We start from the raw sequence: 21,171 nt of genomic DNA, 5'->3' as shown, positions 1-21,171 counted from the left end.
ATGTATCTTTTTTTGGAGAAATGTCTATTTGAGTTCATATTTTAATTTTTATTTTTTTTGGTTGTTGAGTTTTAAGAGTTTCTTGTATTATTCTGAATACTATACCCTTACCAGATATATAATTTGCAAATATGTTCTTAAATCTGCAGTTTGTTTTCACTTTCTTCATAGTGTCGTTTGAAGCGTAGATGTTTGTAATTTTGGTGGTCTGATTTATCTGTTTTTTTCCTTTGGTTGTATATGCTTTTGTTGTTATATCTAAGAAACTGTTGCCTAACCCAAGAACATCAAGATTTATTCCTGTAGTTCCTTTTAAGAGTTTTATGGTTCTAGCACTTAAATGTATTTGTCTTTGACTCATTTTGAGTTAATTTTTGTAGATAGTGTGATGTAGGGGGTCCAAATTCATTGTTTTGGCTGTGAATATCCACTTTTCTGAGCACCACTGGTTGGAAAGACAATTCTTTCCCCTTTGAATGGTCCTGGCACTCTTGTTGAAAATCTGTTGGCAATAGATGTTTGGGTTTATTTCCGAACTCTCACTTCTGTTCCTTTCGAACATATGTATTCTATGCCATTACCACACTATTTTGGTCACTTTAACTTTGTAACATGTTTTGAAATTGAGAATTGTGAGTCTGCCAACTTTGTTCTTCTCTTTCAAGATTATTTTGGCTATTCTGGGTCCCCTAGATTTCCATGTGAATTTTAGGATCAGCTTGTCCATTCCTGTTTAAAAAAAAAAAAAGGCAATTTGAAATTGTGGTAGGAATTATGTTGACTCTGTAGTTTAATTTGCGGGATATAGCCATCTTAATAATATTGTCTTCCAGTCCTTGAACACAGGATGTCTTTGCATATTATTTAATTTTTTCAATAATATTTTATAGTTTTCAGCATACAAGTGTTACACTTTTTTGGTTAAATGTATGCCTAAGTATTTTATTCATTTTGATGATGGTGGTAAATATATGTTTTTATATCATTTTTCACTTACCATTTTCCATTTTGATTTATGTTTATTTATTATTTGATATTCCTAAACAATTATAAACTTTTTGTATGGGTATTTCTCACTTCTTACTTCTGCAGAACTTAGCACAGGCTTTCAGTAGTAGGCGCTCAGTGAGATTGTTTAATGGAAGGCATGGCATGATGTTTCTTGTTAAGTATGTTGGAGAATCATTCATTTAACAAACACTTACTGCATGTTGACTGTGCTCCAGGTGGGATACTGTATGTTGGAAATATATATCAAAAAGGTAACATTGTTCCTTCCCTTGAGATGTTCTCACTCATTTGAGGGGGACTAAAATATGAGAAGATAATTATAAACATAATAGATGTTGAATCAAAATACATTAGCTTGAGGTTAATTTTATATCTTTATTTGTATATGTATATATGTATGTATATATGTATGTGTGTATACATATATATATGTATATATAATAAATATGGAGACGTTAACTCTGTTTTGAAGGATCATTAAGTGCTTCACAGAGAAGGTGACATTTGATTGGCATTTTAAAGGCAAATAGGAGTTCCCTGGGTAGAGGCTGGGATGTCATGAACAAAGACCAGTTCTCAAAAGGACGTGTATTCATTACATTGTTATTTATAGTAAATAATTACTCTGGTCATAGAAATAGATTGTTGAAACATCTTTATATTCTTAGGACATACTCTCCTTCTGGGCCAAATAGTTTAAAAATAAATTCCCTTTTTCAGTGTATCAGGATCTTATGAGTTTTGTGTCTGTGGTCATTAGTGATATTGGTCTGTATGTTGTGCTTGTCCACTAGCCTGAGTTGGAGACCTTCATTGCCCCATAGCCTTTTAAAAACAAATGTCTTGGAATTGTTTGTGGAAATGGGAATTACTTGTTCTTTGAAGGTTTAATAGAGTTTTCCTGTTAAAACCTTTTGGGCCTGGTTCCCATTTGAGTGCTTAATCTTCAGTTACCACTTGAACTTATAATTTGATTATTGGTCTGGTCAGGTTCTTTTTTTAGGTCTGCTCACTGTCTTCTTAGGTCAATTTTTATTATCATTTATATTTTCTTACAAAATTGTTCATTTAATGTAGATTGTCAAATTTATGGGTGTAAGTTGTGCACAAGCTATTCATAACATTTGATCTTATCAAGAAACCAGCTGGAGCTTTTACTCATCAACTTGAGACTCTTCCCCACTTCTCTCCCCCCTCCTCCCTCCTTTCCTCCACTTTTTTGTCTCTCCCCCCTCCCTGTTACTAATTAACTATTAATTCCTAAGCATATTTTTTCTTTAGATAAAATATCAATAGTACCTATAGAATTTTATTCATTTGTTTTTAGCCATTATTTTTTAATAAGAACACTTGAATTTAGACATTTTCTCCCTGAATAGTACTTTGAATAAACTCTGCAGGATTTGATATATAAGGGCTGCATTATATTTTGTTTAGAGAAATTGAAACCTGCAAAAAAAAAAAAAAGTTAAAGGTAAGCATTGCTAGAAAGGGCTTCTTACTGCTTATTAAGTAAAACAACATGTAGTTTTAAATTCTGTAAATGTATTATCTTTATTGCCCTTCTCCCTGTTGAATCATCTTTGTTGTTCAAAAACAAACATTTTTTCACATTCCAAAAATATTTTTCGGTAAGAAGGAAAAGAAGTCTCTTGAAAGATGCAAAGATATGATCAGTCTCGTCTGCTTTCCGCCGCGAGGCTTCCGGCCCTTCGCGCGGGGCGTTGTGTGAGACCGCCCTCTAGCGTGGATGTGCGCGCGCTGTCTCTTCTCATTCGGTTATCTGCAGCTGTGAATTAACATGCTTCTTTTTATCTGATTCCATATAAAGCATTAATTTATAGTAACTTATACGTGAGAGCTTAGGTTTTGGCTGAAATATACTATGTACAGAGAAGGTACGAGTCGAACACCTGCTTCTCTGGCGTGCGCAGCGAAAGCTGCCGTGTGAGGGGCTGGGAGACGCGGCCGAGGCCGAGGCCCAGCGGGCAGGTTTGCGTTCTCTTCTGTCGACACTTTGGTCTATCAGCAGACGCAGCCTCGCCCGGATACTGAGAAATGTGGAAAGAGGTAGTAAAGTTTGACCTGAGTGTAAAAATGTTGAGGAGTAGAAATACAAAATAAACCTTGAATTTTTATTTTAAATGAAGTAATCAGAATTATAATAAAAAAAAATACAAGCCGGTATTTCCCAAGTGCTTTCTGTGAGCCAGACATTATACTAAATACTGATTGTATGTTGTCTCATTGACTCTTCACAGCAGTTTCAGACAAGGAGATTGAGTTTAAGGACTTACCTAGGATACAGCTGGTGAGTGGTGGGGCTCTGTGCTAGAATCAAGGCTGTAGAGCTGTCCTGCACATTCATTCTTTTGTAGAAGTACTAGAAAAGGACAAACTGACAAACCTGCTATTTTGATAAGCAGAAATACACGATAGCCTTGAGATACCTCATGTCTTTAATGTATTTGAAGGTAAAAAAAGTCTGATGATTAATAATGCACTGTAACCTGTGGGCTCTTAAGTAAGTACCTCAGCTTCTCTGGTTCTGTTTCCTCAACTGTAAATTAGGAGTAACTGTATCAATTCCAGATGCATCACAGAGTACTGTGAGAATTAAGTGAGGTGGTAATTAACAAACAAACCAGCTTGCTTAGTGAATTTTGAATGGTAGATGTTCTAAGGAACTTTGGTGAAGTCAGACCTTAATCTGTTAAATGTGGAAAGTAATACTTTCCTGATGACCTGAGGGTAGCATGGTCAGGATTGAGGCAGTGGATAAAGAAATTCTTTGCAAGTTGGAAGCTTAATGACGGTGAGGTGTTTTGTGACAAACTACACCTCACAAGAGAGATTGTATTGATAATATTCTTGGTGATCTAGTTATCAGTTTATTTAGATATAATATTCCTTTTAACATAAAAACTAACCTTATGCAAAACTGTGAAATGGAGAAAGTTAAAGTAACAGATGCCTTTTTGTAATTATAATTAACTTAAAAAGGTAGCTCCAGTTTTAGAGTTAAACTTGTATGACTTAAACTGTTGAAATTGTGATATATTTAGAAAGTTTAAAAATAAAGGTAAAGGAAACCAGAGAAGACACATCATTGCATTTCCCCCCTTTATAGCAACATTGAAAATCTTTTGTTAACAAATCATTAACAGATAAAATCGTGTGGATGGATTCTGCATTTTCGGTTTCAGTATTTCAGTATGCTGGTAAAATACTTACCAAATTCATGACTATTGGCCAAGTGTGGTTTCTTTTGGAAAGACTGACATTCCTTCCTGATTAAGACTTTATGTGAATGTGGGCTTTAAAGTTTATAGAAATATATATCAGCAACAAGTTTTAGTACCTATCTCTGAGACTTTCAGACATTGATAAAAGTGAAGTAAATCAATGAAAAGTTTATTTCTCCCATCTTCTTAATACTACTGCAGTTTCAAGATTAACTTGTAGATATTTCCAGTTAAAAATGTCTTATTTAGAACTGCATATTATTATGTGTGTAAATATTTGGAACAAAAGCCATGATAATTTTATTATTCCCACCCCTACCAAAAAGTTAAGTTTTCCTCAAATAAAAAATCTCAAACCTACTTTTCTGCATACGCTATAGTAACACTTCCTCTTATGCCTGGAAATCTTTGTCATTTGAGGGCAGAGTTTGAAACACAGAGTTCGCACAGTGAGTTATCAGTACTGCTGTCATCCTGGTACTGGATTTTAACTGTATCTCATTTGAGATTATCCAGTCCAGAAGTTAGATGTGTAAAATTGGTTGAATGAGAAAAAAATATATCTCATATTGGAGTCACATTACACATGCAGTTTACTTCTAAGAATTTGACTGCATATGCTTGTGAAGAATAGTATTGTAGAGCCTGAACTGTGAAGGGTCTAACAAGTCAACTTGCCACAATTAGACTCTCTCTCTCTCAAACACACACACACACACACAGAGGGAAAGAGGAAGAGAGAGAGAGAGAGAGAGAGAGAGAGAGAGAGAGAGAGAGAGAGAGAGAGAGAGAGAGAGAGAGAGAGAGAGAGGGAAATGTGAGGCCTCTGAATCAAAGACCAGACCTTTTATAAGCTCAGAGTAACTTGTGTGGTTCCTTGTGCCCCAGTCTCCATGAGATGATGCAGTGAGAACCAGACGTATCCTTTGTGTACTGTGGGGTTTTGTTCCACAAGAGACAAACTCTGAAATTATGAAACTGGGAGCTTCAATAGGATAGCTGGCACTTCTGTCCATTTGCCTTTCTGGAGATGGAGAGAGGGACCTTTGCTCTGGAATGTAAAACATCCTCTCCGGGAAATTAGGAAGGACTCTGTTTCACGGATGCCCTGGAATGTACAGATGGCTGTGCGGGTCGGGAAGATGTCCATCTCTCTGTTGGGCTCTGTCACTCGGATTCGCATGCAGTCATCCCTTATTTAACCCAGATGCCGGAGCTGTGTGCTCAGGAAGTTCTGACCATGTAGAAACGTGAAAATACTCATGAAGCTTGCTGTCCCGACAAGGGTGTGTTCTGGGGTGAGCATCTGTAAGATGGAATGTGGTTCTGCTTTCTGTCACTGGTCTCATTTCCCATGTATTCTTCGTGCTCTGGGCCTCTCGCTGAGCTGAGGGTGGTTCTGATGTTAAGGTATCTGATTCTCAGTTGAGGAAACAGTGCTCTTTTCCAGTCTGGAAGGAAACACTGTTAGGTTTATTAAGATGCATGTTGGTCTCTACCTTTTTCCTGAGAAAGTTGAATTGCAGTTTTGTCTATTACTGATTTTTGCCCTGTGCTCTGAAATTGGAATTTACTTCACTTAACACCCACCTAAGCTGTGACTCTAATAAGGAGTTATTCTTCCACTTGCTATTCTCAGCTCAGTAGTTTTGAAGTAGTAGTTTCAGTGTTTTGAATATTAGGGTGTTGACGGTAGAGGTGAGCAGACTGCATAATATTGTGCAACAGAGATTGTTTTTCACGTTTCCACATCTACTGTGGGCTGCAGGGGTGAAGGAGACTGCTGACAAACTCCACAGGTATGTCATAGTGAAACTGCAGCCTAAAAAGCATTATAAAAGGTAAATTAAAAGAGGAGAACTCTTGCGTTGCCCTGTTGCACCTGTTGATTAAGCTTTAATGAGTGGTTTTTATGTGAGTGGGGTGATATATTTTTACTCAGCTTTATGCCGATTTCCATTCTTCATGCAGAGAAAGGACTTTCTTGAACATGTGAAGTCTTGCTGAATAGAGTTGTATTTTTAAATATCCTAACAACACTAATTTCAGATTCGTTTCCATGGTGATAGAAAAGTGAATTCAATATAGGAAAAATAACTCCAAAAATAGATTTGTAAGGATTCCAGAAGTATGGGACTTGGAAATTCTGTTTTCCACCCCTTATAGACAGAGAATTGAAATCATTAAGTTGAACGAAATAAAAATAGTTTAAATCATTACGTTCATGTCATAAGTTTTTATAGTCAAATATAGTCCAGTCTTTCATAGTGTATACTCTTGGTCCGTGCGGTTCAGGTGCTGTATAAAACATCTTGATGTCAGACTTGCGGTGTAGGAAGTCTTGAAACCCACAAACAGTTCATTCAGAGTGGCTTCATCGAGTACCTTGTACGTGCTGGATGCTTACGTGAGTGTCGCTGATGAAGCAGATCGGGGGAACAAGCAATACCTCTCAACGCAGTGAGATGAGGAAGGTGTAGTATGTGCTGTAGGAGCTCTTGTAGGTATTCCTGTGGCATTCAGGAAGACCGTTACTGAAGATTGAATAGATTTTAGATATGCAAAAACAGAAGTGAAGAGCATTTAGACAATTAAAATAGCACAGACAGAGGTACCTGGAAGGAAGGGGGATGGATGGGTTAGAATGACTGTGGGACAATGTGTGTTAGAAGATACTTAGGAAAAATGCCATCCTTCAGGGCTCATCTGAGGTATTAGGATTTTGCATTTAGATTAGTTTCTTCGTAGGAGCTGAGAAGGTGTTGAGGGCTTTTGAGAAGAAAGTACCATGATCAGTGTGTAGTGGGAAGTGGAACAAGACCAGTTAGAAGGGCACTGTGATCATGCCGTCCGCGTCTAGACCAGACGCTGCAAGGCCCAGAACTAGGGAAGTAGCAGTGGGAAACGGGAAGAAAGGAACAGGCGTGAGATATGAGTTTTGGGAGACAGGAGATGTTGGGGAATCAGAGGTCTAGATAGATCTTGACCTTGAGAACATAGAAAGAAAGGGCGTGTGGAGAACAGGAGTGGTAGAGGAATGCAGGGTGATTAGGTTGGTCAGCTGGGCGAATGGTTATGATATTTATTTACTTTGGGGATTCAAGAGGAAGAAAAGAATATGCAGGGAAGGAGATTGAATTCAGTTTTGAAAACAAGTGCTGTATTCCAGTACGGCATTTTATGTACTCATTACTCGAATACGTAGTGATCCCCACTTAAACTGCAGGTACTTTTCAAGCTGTTGGGGTAGGTATACACCTGTCTCATTTCTTAATTATGTATTCTGGCTAAACATCTGTCAGCGTGGATTACAAATACTTTTATCCCCATTTATGGCTGTCCTTTTCCTTGGTGTATCATGTCCCTTTTGTGATAACTTTAAAACCTTTGGTGGAGTGTCAGTTTTATCAGTTTTGCCTTTTTCATGTTTAGCTGAGAAATTCTTCTTGCCCGGTGGGCGGGAAGGTATTTCCCCACATCTCTATTATGTTATTACTACTACTACTACTTTATGTTTTAAAGTTTTGATTTTCACTTAGGTGTTTAATTCACCTGGAATTATTCTTTGGGTGTGGCATAAGGTCTGAATCTGTTTCTTTTCCTAGTTTTCTTAGGCCATAGACCAAGCAGGATTTCTTTTTCCCTGTGGTTTATAAGGCCCAGTTGGTCATGTATCAGTGTCCAGGTGTGTGTGTCAGTCGTCTTGCTGTCTTTTCGGATCCATTGGTCCACGGTCTGCCCCTTTGCTAGTGTCCTGATATCCTCTGTTAAATAACAAGCACCTCAAGTCTTTGTGACTTAACACAGCAGCCGTTTCGCTGTTCCCTGATTCCCTGGAGTGACTCGGATGGCATCCCCTGTCCGTCCTCCGTGGGCCCGCGCGTAGTCGCAGTCGTGTGGTGACAGCAGCGGGGCTGCACGTCCAGTGCTGCAGTGGCCCTCCCTGAGGTCTTTCTCCTTTTCCTCTTCGTGGTGGCTCATGCTTCGTGGCCTTTCCACGTGCTCTTTCTCCAGCTCTTTGCTGTGGATCTGGCTGGTGGCTCAGGGCTCTGAGAGCAATAAGTGAGCAGAAGTGGTGAGACTTTTTAATCGCTAGTGTTGGAGGTCACGGAACATTGCTTCCTCCACATTTCATTGGTCCAAACAGTCAGAAGCACAGCATAAATTCAAAGGGTGGGGGGAGCTCTCCTTGATGGGAGGAGTAGCAAGTTGATTCAGAGACGGACTGAATTGTAGCCTCCATAAGTCTGGGAATCTGGTAGGGAAAATCTCCTGACTTCATCAAAATTATCCTGGTTTCTTTTTGCTCATTGTTTTTCAATTTACATTTTAGGTTCTTCTTGACAAATCCTGTGGAAAAAAACAAGCTGTTGGAATTTTGATAAGAATTGCATTTAATCTACAGATTAATTGAGGGATGATTACTGTGCATACTGTACTGAATTTTCAAATCTTACGGGTTTATTTATATCTCCCTTCACATCTTTCAGTGATGTTTGGTAATTTCCTCTAATACTCAGCACATTTTGTTTATTTTTATTTATTTTTAGGTACCTTATAGTTTTTATGGCTAATATGAGTGGAATATTTTAAAAACTTCATTAAAAATTAGATTCTGTTGATTATTGAAGTGCTATTCATTTCCACATTTAAAAATTCACTTTAAAAACAGACTTATTGAGCTATAATTCATATGCCATGTAATTTACTGATTTAGTGTACAGTTCACTATTTTTTTAGTATGTTCACAACCTAGTGCACCCATCAGCAAAGTCTAATTTTAGAATATTTTCATCACTCCAAACAGAAACCCTGTACCCGTTGTCAGTCGTTCCCTTTCCCTTCCGAATCTGTACCCCCCTCCCTGCCTCGCCCCCACCCCCCTCCAAACCCCACAGCTCTGGTAACCACTAATCTACTTCTTATTTCTAAAGATTTGCCTATTCTGGACATTTCATGTAAATGGAATCACACATACGAATTCAAAGGACTCTAAGAAGAATAACGGAGTTGAATAACTCACACTTCCTAATTTCAAAATTTACTACATTGCTAAAGTAAGCAAAACCGAGTGGTACTGGCCTAAAGACAGACATACAGACCGAAGGCATAAAATAAAAGGCCCCAAAATGAGCCCTCACATTTGTGGCCGGTGGATTTGCAGTGAGACTGCCACGTCCGTTCAGTGGCGGAAAGGACACTGTTTTCAACAAATGGTGAAAATGTTATTTCTTTAAATAGACTGTCTTCCCCCTTTCCCCCCTCTTCTTCTGCTATGCCAGTAATGCATGTGCTGTCTCATTTACTGGTATCCCATACGTTCTGTAATCTTTCTTCAGTCTTTTTCCCTCCTTCCTTCCCTCCCTCCCTTTATCCCCCCGCCATTGTGAACGGCCTGTCTTTGAGTTCAGTGCGTCTTTCTTTTACTTGATTGAGTCCGTTATTGAAGCTATTGATTGAATTTTCAGTGCAGTAGTTGTATTCTTTATCTCTATCATTTTTTTTTTAATGGTTTCTGTTTCTTTGTTAAACTTCTGTTTTGTTCATGTGTCGGTTACCTCTGGTCACTTGTGGCCACAGGCTCTACCCCCTGATCAGTCGCTGCCACTGGCTGGTTAGTGTTCAAGTGGGGCCGCAGGCTGGGCTCTGCTTGGATGAGGCCAGAGGCTGTCCTGTGCCTCTGGGTGGGGTCTGGCTTTGCAGTCGGGGAGGGTTGCTGACTGTGCTTTGTGGTAGCTTGGTCTGTTGGTTGTAGACTCCAGCTGGGTGAACTGAAGACTGTGTCCCTTGACCTTACGTGGCTGCCATTTTGGCTCTGTGGTTGGGTGAAATTGCCATTAGGGACACAGTGGCACTTTCAACATCCGCTGGCTGGTCACTCGGTGCTCTGTCCTCCTCCTTTGCCACCTGGTGACCCCAGGCGGTCTACTCCTGCCCGTCCCCCCAGCGTTCCCTGTGAAGTGAGACAGCGGTGGGCCTCCTGAGGCTGGCCCCTGACCACTGGACTCTTTTTAATCCACTGTGGCTAATACAGAGTTGGCCTCTGGCAGCTTTACTTTGCTTTAATTTATCGTTACTTTTAAATATTTTGAGTGTAAACGCAGGAGGTTCTTTTCAGGAGAGAAAATTGAAAATTGGACAGATCTCTTTGTGCTTTACTGCTAAGCCAGCAGTTCTCTGGGCCAAGGGCGAGCGCCCCGCCTGGTTGCTAGCTCTCTTTGCTCCCCAGGTTTCTGTGCCAGCAGAGTGCTCTCCTCCATCTGCCCTGGCCCAGACCCTCGTGTGTAGTGTGCCTCATGCTCTTATGACGCCCGTGTTGCCTCAGTGAGGTTTCCCTCAGCTTTTCTGTGGCACCTCAAACCTTCAGTTGTTAAATGTCCTGAGAGCCTCAGGGGCTCTCCCTCAGCTCTCTTGCCCTGCTCGCATCTCCTGGGCTCAGCTGCTTTGCTTGGGGAGACTCCACGCACTTCCCGGCTCAGTTCTCCTGATCCTCCCCAGCCCTCGTGCACTGGCCCTGTACACCTGGTGGAGGCCAGTGGGAGTCAGTTGCTGGGTGGGTGTTGACTGCTACCAGGTCCTTCTTGGAATTTTAGCTGATCACTCTGGTCCACATGCAGGCCTTCAGCGTTCGGCTGGTTTCTCCTTACCCTGTCTAGGGAAGACTCTATCCTTCTGCATCTTTGCCTGGCATCTGAGCACATCCATAAGAATCTCCTCTGTCTCAGGAAAGCGTTGTCATTTTTTTGCAGCTTAGTTCAGGTGGGTTTCTTTTCATTCTTAATTCTTTGATTTTTTAAAAAACTCATTTTGTGGTTAATCTGGCTTGTTTGGCTTATGTGAGAATGATCATGAGCCTCTAAACTTCTGTTTAATACCAGGAATTTTTTTTTTTTATAAAATGCTTCCAGTGATACTTCTTTCAAAGACAGAGAATATATTCTTTATATTTCTTATAATATTAACTGTAATGATAGGTAACATCTATTGGGTTCTTACTGAGTGCCAGGCACCTTGGTGAATACTTTAAATGTATTATCTCATCACAAATTTGAGAATAGATAGTATTATATCATCCTCATTTTCCAGACAAGAGATTAAATAGGTAGTTCAGTGTTGCATAATCAGTTAGTGACACTTCTGAGCTCAGGGTTGTCTGTGTCTGGAGCACAGTTTACAGATTCACGTCCCCAGAGGGGACAGGTGTGTAAATAAATGAGTGCAGTGAGTAGGGTGCAAAAAAATAACAAAGCAGGTAGCACGAGGAATGACAGTTAACATTCAACGTAGATACTAAAAAATGAAGAGTAACCACTTCTGTGACGGAGACTCTCGGAGAGAAACGCCTCCTTTACGGAGTCCGCCCCTTCTCAGCCCAGCCAGTTGTTGCCAGTGTGAGAATACGGGTCCAATGTTTCAGATCTTCAGATTTTTTCAGTAGAAACTAGAAATCTGTGTTTTTCACGTGAAAACACTTAGTTTCTAAATTTTTGCTGCTGATTCAAGTAAAAATAAAATAAAACCCAGCGTGCGGACCTGCCCGGTGCTTCTGTCTGCAGGCCCAGCCTGTGTCCCGGGCGGCCAGCTCGCAGTCCCTGCGACAAAGCCCGTGCTCCTTTAAACCACCCGATCCCAGTTTACACAGGTGATGGAAGCTGAGGAAGTGAAGGCCTGTTTTTGAATGAATATATTGTTTTATTTACTACATCGTGCAGTTGTGTTAGTTTAGATGTAAGTTACAATTTTTAAAAACATGAATTTGCTTAAAATCCTGAATAATGCATTGTATCTGCCCGAAGCAGTGTTGTGTGTAAGGTGCGTCCTGTTAGGTTGACGTGAGGCCCAGGTGTGACTGAACGCTGCTTGTGTTCCTGTTTGTCTGTCATTGACTGCTCCTCCCTCTCTTCTGCCCTTTCTGTTTTGATGCAGCTTTCACTTCCAGAAGAACAAAATGAAGTCACGAAAAACGGCTGTGAATCTAAAGAGCTGGTCTACCTCGTGCACATTGCTTGTCAGGTAATTGCGTAGCTGGGCCCTCCGTTTGCCGTAAACTTTAATGCGAATTAAATGTGAATGAACAAATATAAACAAATAACATTGGCTTTGGAAAGGCAGACGTTTTATTTTATTCTTTCTCCCGGTCACATTGGCGTCTCTGCGTGTACTCAGAGTTGAAAGAGTCAGTTTAATAGAATCAGTTTAATAGATATTTAATTTACAAACTTAAATGAAAATTCTTGTAAGAGTAAAGGAAATATATCACTTCTTGATGAGGAGATTAAGGGCGTCCGCTCTTGGCCCCGTATTACAATAAAAGAGCACACTCAGCAGTCTCTGCCTCCGGTGCTCACTTTTCTGACCACGACCGCAGGCTCTGCCCGTGGAGACCAGCAGGACGTGTGTGCTGCAGGAGTGTGCCGTTTCTTCTCTCTTAGTGTCAGAGCTTTTTTGAGGGTTAATTACCATGACTGGCTCTTAATGAGATTTAAAATACGTCACTTGTAGCATTGATTATTTCCTCCAGCAAGTAAGCAGTTAGTTCCTTAATATATTCTTTGTTCATTGAGTCTTTTTGTCTTTTTTTTAGATTAGTCATTGTAAAGCAAGTGTTTTCGAGGAAAGCTTTCTTACGTACAAACTTTCCAGTTTTTTTTTGGGAGAGAGTAAGATAGGGACATTTGTGTTTTTTTTGTTTTGTTTTTGCCAAAATAATTATTCATGTACCTGAAGTTAAAAATTAAATAATCTGGAACAGTCTAATGCCTATTTCACATGGGAAATACTTAAATTCTTAGACCCTTAAGGAAAACCTTTCAGAATTAAGTGCTTTTATTTATAGGTGAGAGGATATGAGATTGAAAATTGAACTTAGCTTGAAATATATATATATGTATATATATACACACATATATATATATGCACACACACACATATATATACACGTACACACATATGTATATGATGTCAAAAGTTCCGTACTGTTTACACGTGTTTTATTGTATGTCGCCTTGGTTCCTTTGAGGAAGTGGGCAGCTCTGAATCGCTGTGTCATGTCATATTTCATGAAATACTTCTGTTCAGTGAGTTAATTTTTAAGTGAAAAATGTCAGCTGCTGTTAGTTGAACAGGTGAATGTAAAGCATTCATATATGCTGACAGTGCAGATACTTCGATTCTCATAAGCAAAACACAATGTCTGAAATACCTGCGCTGTTTTTTAAAAACGGCTTTCAAATGATAAGCATGGTATTTTGGTACCATACGTTAGAATGTATAGTTTTTATTTATGTTACGCCTCCATGAATTAGTGGAGTTAGACTCCTAGGTAGTTAGACTATTTCCTGGTTGTAAATATCTTGTCAAACTGCTTAAAGAATTTTGGACTTCTTGTCATGTTATTTATTACATCAGGACAGTAATCTGCTGCACTGTGATGATGCCGTCGTGTTTCTCTCTGCCTCAGCACCCCAAGTGACGGATGTGTTTTCATGGCTGGCCTTCTGTATCCTTGCCGTATACGTCAGCCATACACCATATTAAACTTGAATCATATATATTTTTTACAACTAAGAGAGACTCACAATCAAACCCTCTAATTTTGCAAATAAAGAAACTGAGGCCTAAATTACGGAACTTGCTTTCCTAAGTCACATGAAATCTTAGCAGGAGACACTGAGGACTTCGGTTTCCTGTTTCCAGCTTTTCTTAAATCTCCTTGGAGTTCTCAGTCCAGAACAGATTTTAGAGATTGCTTAATCTCCAGATGAGATAAGATCACCCTTATACCCTGCAATCTATCCATTATAGAAGCTACTTTTGCTAATTTCTAATTTTTAATAATATGCACTTGAAATTCTTTTTATTTAACTAAAATTCTTGATCCTTGTTGAAAATTCAGTAATTTAAAAGAGACCAAAATTTGATAAATCCTGACACTTACTACATTGAGCCTCAGTACATAGAACAAAGCATTTTAAAGTGTAACATTAGTGGTAGGGAATCTTCAAAGTATTCTGTATTCCATTGTTTTTATTCATTAGCAAATAAGCAAACGTCAGCTTTTAAGCATTCATTTGAAAATGGCTAATGTAAACCTAAGTGTTGCAAAAATTTATTCTAACACGTGCCCTAATGAGAATTCCGTTCTGATCTTTATACTTTTGTTAAGTGTGAGAGTAACTGTTGCTTAATAGAATACCTCGTATTTTATTATCCCATAGTAAGCTTTAGAGTAGTTGAAATGAATGGTTCTTATTGAAGTTGAATTGTAGTTGAATTACCTTTGTATATTAACCAGAATTCATGAATGTATAATAGTTTACTTTTTCTGAAAATCAAATTTTTCATAGAAATTTATGGTAATACGAAGGCTCCTTTATGTCCCGGTCAGTGGGGTAAACAGTTGGTTTTAGGTGAATGCTTTTCTGCCTCAAAGTATCTCCTGTACTCTGATGCTTGAAATTCGACCATCAGAAATGACTTCTGTTTGATTGCTGTCATTCATTTCACTTATACATCAGCATACACAAGCATATGTTATGAAATACATTGTTGCTGTTATAATTTTGAACAAACTGATATCTCTTAGATCAATTAAGAATAAGAAAAGTAGCCTAACAAAATTTAGCAAACCAAATTCAACACAGCTTTAAAAGGGTCACATACCATGACCTAGTGGGACTTACTCCAGGGAGGCAAATATAGTCCAGCATCTGCCAGCCAGTCAGTGCATTAGCGCAGCAGTAACAGAGCAGTGGGTGAGACAATATGATCATCGCAGCAGACGCAAAAAGACATTTCACAGAATTCTTCATTTGTTTATGATAAAGCTGCTAACAAAGTGAATAGAGGAAACGTACCTCAGTGTAATAGGGGCCATGTATGACAAGCCCACGCTAACATCATGATCTGTGGTGAAAAGCTGAAAGCTTTTTCTCTAAGTTCAGGAACAAGACAAGTACCCCTCTTATCATGTCTGTTAAACTTTGTAGTGGAAGGGAAGAAGTAAAGCTGTCATATTTTGTTTGCACATGACATGATATTATATAGGGAGAACCCTAAAGACGCTACCAAAAAAAATGTTAGAACTAGTAAACAAATTAAAAAGTCGCAGGATACAAAATCAGTATACAAAAATCTGTTGCGTTTCTATATACTAACAGACTATCAGAAAGAGAACTTTGGGTTTTGTTTGTTCTTCTTTCTCTAGTTGCTTTAGGTGTCAGGTTGTTTATTTGAGGTTTTTATTGTTTCCCGAGGTAAGCTGATACTGCTATAAAATTCCCTCTGAAAACTGCTTTTACTGCCTTGATTTGGATCCTCATGTTTTAATTTTCATTTGTCTCTAAGTATTTTGCACAGCAAAGGAAACCATAAACAAAACGAAAAGGCAACCTACAGAAAAGGAGAAAATATTTGCAAATGACATGACCAATAAGTGTCTGATTTCCAAAATATATAAATAGCTCATACAGCTTAATAGCCAAAAAAAAAAAAAAAACCCAATCAAAAAATGGGCAGAAGACCTAAATAGACATTTCTCCAAAGAAGACATCCAGATGGCCAACAGGCACAGGGAAAAAAGGTGCTCAGTATCACTAATTATCAGAGAAATGCAAATCAAAACTACAGTGAGGTGTCACTTCACACCAGTCAGAATGGCCATCATTAAAAAGTCTACAAGTAATAAATGCCAGAGAGGGTGTGGAGAAAAGGGAGCACTCCTACACTGTTGGTGGGAATGTAAATTGGTACAGCTGCTATGGAAAACAGTATAGCGGTTCCTTAAAAAACTAAAAATAGACCTACCATATGATCGAGCAGTCCTGCTCCTGGATATATATCCAGAAAAGATGAAGACCCTAATTCGAAAAGATACGTGCACCCCAAGTTCATAGCAGCACTATTACAATAGCCAAGACATGGAAACAACCCCTGGTGCCCATCAGCAGCTGACTGGTTTAAGAAGGGGGTGGTGTGTGTGTATATAAATAGATACATATGTATATATAATGGAATATCACTCAGCTATAGAAGGGAATGAAGAACTACCATTTGCAGCCACATGGATAGACCTAGAGATGATTATACTAAGTGAAGTAAATGGGACATAGACAGTGTTACGTGACATCACTTCTATGTGGAATCTGAAAAACAGAACAGATAAATCCATATACAAAACAGAAACACACTCACAGAGGAAAGAAACTTCGCATTACCAAAGGGGAGAGGGGAGGGGAGAGGGATAAGTTAGGAGCATGGGATTAATAGAAACTGCTATACATAAAATAGGTGAGCAACAGGGACTTACTGTACAGCACAGGGAGCTATATTCAATGTCTTGTAATAAGATATAAATGGAAAAAATCTGGAAGAAATACACATTTATAACTGAATCACTCTCCTATACACCTGAAACTGACATAATATTGTAAGTCAACTGTACTTCAATAAAAAAAATCTGGAGCTTTGAAATAAAAGTTAACATGTATTTAATCTCTGTGATAGAGATATATACATGTGTTAAATTAATTTTTGTAATTTTCTAATCTTTGAAGTGTTGAATAATTTTTGAAATGTTTAAATTAGTTGCAACTGTGCAATGTTGTTGTTCTTTTTTTTCCTGCCTTGCTGTTCATTTTTATTTTTTATTTTTTTGCTGTCCCAAAAGAACAAATATTTAATTCCCTCTTGTCATTTAGGAACACTTTGGGTAGAAGGCAGCAGTAGAGCTGAGACGGCAAAGGAGCTTCCCCGAGTAAAGGGTAGAAGATCGACTTTCCGTGGTAGAGCAGCACTGGAAAGTCATGCTGGCAGGAAAGGGAACATTCTGTAAATGGAAGGAGTACATGTAATTGAGCATCACTGGAAGCAAAGGAGGAGAAGTGGGTGAGATCAAGCTGTCAATTTAGACAGGCCCAAATGATGAAAGCTCTGATACGTGCTAGTGTGTTTGGACTTAATCTTGTGGATCCGTGGTTCCCAATTCAGCCTGGTCATCAGAATTAACTGGATTCCAATCCTGACTTTTTGAACTAGCATTTCTTACAACAGAGACCAGGAGACTGTTCTTTAAAAGCATCTGCCACACCTGTTCTCCTTTTTCATTCTGATAACCCTTGGAAAGAGGGAGGTGGCGGTGCTCTCCACATGTGTGATGGAGAATTTCAGCTCAAAGTAGGGTTGGGGGTTGGACAAGTTTAGGCTGTTAGTTGTTGGCAGCCTGTGTTTAGATGTCAGCACCTCTCCCATGAATTGGTACCTTCTGCCCCTTCTGGCAGAGGCAGATGGAGAAGAGCTACATAGAGATGTTTTCTCCAGTTGTGAGATGGTTACTTTTTCTCAGTCCCTCCAGATTTTTGTGAGATGAAAGCCTCTGTATAATATTAGATTAAATTTTAAAACCAAATGGTGGGTAGGGGCTCAGCTCATCATTGTGCAGTAGGAGCTTTTGAAGGCTTTTTGTCAGCGTGACCTGACATGCTCTGTATTTCGTGAGGAGGGGAGAAGATAAAGTTGGGGAGGTAAGAAATAATGTCAGTCCTTACTAATGCTTGGGCTGTAGGAAGTGATACAGTCAAGAGAAAATTAGAAGACAGTATGTAATAAATATGCTCTTTTTATTTTTAATCCTCATTTTTAACAAGCTTGTGAGATTAGGAAAGGAAGAAAGCCTGAGAAGTGGGGAGACAATATGGGTTATAGATAACATATGAGTGTCAAAGGCTGATCGATTTCCGTAGTATTAATTTTCAGTATATTTCCAGTTTGTCACTGAAAAGGTTTGTGGTAACTAATCAATAACCTGGCTTTGTCTTTCTTTAATTTTTGGCAGTGTTCTCCCACCCGAAGTTATCTTGTGGTTCTCTCTGTGGGTTTAAGATCACATGCTGTCTTCCCGTCCAGCAGTTACTATTCCCAGAGAGAGCCAGTGGACTGACAGTGGCGGGAAGAGGTTTAGTGGACAGTTCTATCTTATTTTCCATTACTGACTGTTCAGTGTAGTATAACTCACTAGAGTATTTTGGAACTTAACTATTTACTATCAAGTCAATTAGTAAATATAAAATCTCACGAATAAAATATCGTCATAGAATAAGGCCTGATTTGTAACCATTTCCTAACAGAGGCAAGTTACAGGAGCCTTCTTGTTTCTTAACCGTAGGGCAAAAGTTGGATTGTTAAAAGAAGTTATGAAGATTTTCGGGTACTTGATAAACATCTTCATCTATGTATTTATGACCGACGATTCTCCCAGCTCTCAGAGCTTCCCCGTTCTGATACCCTGAAGGACAGTCCAGAGGTAAGCATTTAGTACTCTGCAGAACTGACTACTACTCCCGAATTAGCAGAAAACTCCTGCCTGTCTACTAAGTAAAAGCTTGTGTTGAACACTGAGGGAGAGTCTCGGGATTACTCATTTCCCAACTGAAAAACTAGTAATGCTGTGTAGGATGTTTAGAATTAAAATAGGTGCAGCATGTAATTTTATAAGAAGAAACTCCTATCTTAATGTATAAATGAGTGTTACATATGAGCAGATCATTCTTCAAAGAGAATCTAAAAGATGAGAGCAAAATATGGGAAAACACTGACCTCACTAATAATCAAAGACACATAGTCAGGTGATGCTGTTTACTCAGTTTATGACGGCAGGCTGTGTCCGTGAACTTACTTCCATTCCTGCCAAACATTTCTAGTAAATATATGAAATTTTTTTTAATTTAAAAGGAAAGAGAGTCTTCATAATGTCAGGAAATAAAAAGAACCATCAGAATCAAAAATTGTGAGGAATCTTTGAAAGTAAATGAGATAAAATTTGTAGGGGCAAGAAAATACGGCATAAGACACTGGTGCAGGAAGCCTGCAGAGGGACAGATAAACTGGATGTCTTCAGTGTAATAACTGAGTATATACAAGGTGACTGAGAAGAGCAGAGGGCTTTCTGAAGCATGATTTCTATCCTCAGAGGGGAAATGAGGAAGTCACAATCATGGAATGAGAACAGATTTTTATAAAAATAATCGAAGGTCTTAGAAATGAACACACGGTCATTTAAATTAATTTTAATAATAGCAAACTTGAATAGCTGGACTACATACAAAACGGACACAGATAAAGAGAGAGTTAGTGATTGGGAAGAGCAAGCTCTATAAGAACACAGCCCTGAGGGGATAAAGAGTTGTGAGAGAGCAGCTGGGAGTCACGGAGAGCAGACCCAGAAGCGCCTGCTCCCCTCTCATGGGAGTTCTAGGAGAAAAGAGTGGATGGAAGTAACTAAATCTAAAAAAGACATGTTTTTTAGATTAATGGGCCCATTGAGTGCTAAATATAACAATTGAAAAGACACACATCTAGAAACATTGTAGTAAGGTTTCAAAATGCCAAAACATAGAGGAAACCCAGAAAGCTTCCAGAGAGCAAAAACGAGATCTTCTCAAAAGGACAAGAATTGCATTGGTATTACACTCCTTGGTAGCCATCATGGGTGCTTGAAAACAGTGCAGAATATCTTCCAAGTCCTAAGGGAAACCCCTGCAAATCTGTAACCAAGTCCCAGGCAGTCAGGTAGGTAGGGTGAAGTGAAGACATCAGTCATGCAAGAGCTGACGCTGTGGCAAGGTCTCGGGGATTTCTTAGCACCACGGTTCCTTTGTATCATAGAAAACCTGCAGGCCTCTCTGTCTCCATTTCCCTTCTCTGCCCATTGCATTTTTCGTTCTCAGACTGTCTTCAGAACACAACCACACCCAACAGGTGCCAGGTTCTCACCTCTTATTAAGGTAGCAGCCAGATTGAGCTGGAATTTTGTATCGCAATTTCTGATTCCTCCAGCAGCTCTTGTCAGCCAGCTCATGTTCGTCCCGTTCCTGGACCCATCAGCTGATGTGTGGTGCAGGACTGTGTGTGGGGCAGTGTGTGGAAGGCTGCAGCAGGCGTCTTTCTTGGAGAGAGAGTTTTAGGATAGCGAGTAGCAGGGGGAAGCTGGGTAGGAAAGCCAAGTGTGTCTGTGCTATCACTTTACATTTTCAATGCAAAAATAGAAAGACAAGGCAGTTAAATTAGAAGCTGTAAAACAGTATGACCCCGATGATGAGGGGTGGAGAGGTAAAGCTGCACCAGACTGGAAGTTGTGTGAGTGCCCGTAGTTTCGGTTCATGGAGCTGTGAAGCCTCTGTGAGGACACCTCTGTAACTATTAAAATGCCCTAAACATCTGCAGGTTTTCTTTTGCCCCGGAGACAACCAGTTCATATGAGTTTCTCTGACAGAGAACGTAGGATCTCCATCCTGTTCCCACTGAATCTTCTCTTTCTCTTTAGTCGGTCACTCAGATGCTTATGGCTTACCTGTCCCGCCTTTCAGCTATTGCTGGCAACAAGATCAATTGTGGACCTGCCCTTACCTGGATGGAGGTATTAATCTAGCTCACCTTTTATTAAAATTAATTTTTAAATTGTCTACTTAAGAAATTTAATATTAATTTAATTTCGTTAGCTGTTGAGTTTTAGGAACCGAATAAATGGATCTTACTCTCATCTTCTGGAAGATAGATATGTGATACATAAAATATTCTTCATCTCTAATCTGTCTTTGATAATCCAGGAAGATAATTTTAATATTATTTTATGAATCACAATGACACCTATTATTTTGGTGTTTGATATATTAATATATACATTTAACAAGGTGTATATATGTATCTTTTCTTCCAATTGGCTTGGTTATTGAAAATATTTTTCAGTTATTTATGAACAAGAGACAATGTTGTAAAGGGTCAGTGAGTCTTGAGTGACAGAGTATTCAGTTACCTTTTTCTCCTGCAGTTAGGTTTTTCTCCTTCAGTTGCCATGTGCACGGCCATAGTACTCTCTCCTCACAGTGGAAACTGGGCCTGCAACAAAGAGTACATAGAAGGC

General features: G+C 39.2%; 1 protein-coding gene across 7 annotated transcripts in view; it reads left to right on the top strand.

Moving 5' to 3' along the window:
* Positions 1-21,171, top strand: part of ARHGAP32 (Rho GTPase activating protein 32) — a 174,088-nt gene that overhangs the window by 89,421 nt on the left and 63,496 nt on the right. For 6 of the 7 annotated variants that reach the window (XM_074357073.1, XM_074357075.1, XM_074357074.1 and 3 more), the window contains 3 exons: positions 12,183-12,269; positions 18,418-18,555; positions 20,575-20,667. In XM_074357073.1, coding sequence (XP_074213174.1) covers positions 12,183-12,269; positions 18,418-18,555; positions 20,575-20,667 — 318 coding nt within the window. Of the gene's footprint in view, positions 1-12,182; positions 12,270-18,417; positions 18,556-20,574; positions 20,668-21,171 lie in introns of those variants that run through there. The other variant, XM_074357077.1, reaches the window with a different exon arrangement.

The sequence above is a fragment of the Camelus bactrianus genome, chromosome 33 (assembly GCF_048773025.1).
Source record: "Camelus bactrianus isolate YW-2024 breed Bactrian camel chromosome 33, ASM4877302v1, whole genome shotgun sequence".
NCBI lineage: Eukaryota > Metazoa > Chordata > Mammalia > Artiodactyla > Camelidae > Camelus > Camelus bactrianus.
The sequence above is the reverse complement of the archived record's forward strand: the minus strand, read 5'-3'. Positions and strand labels throughout refer to the sequence as shown.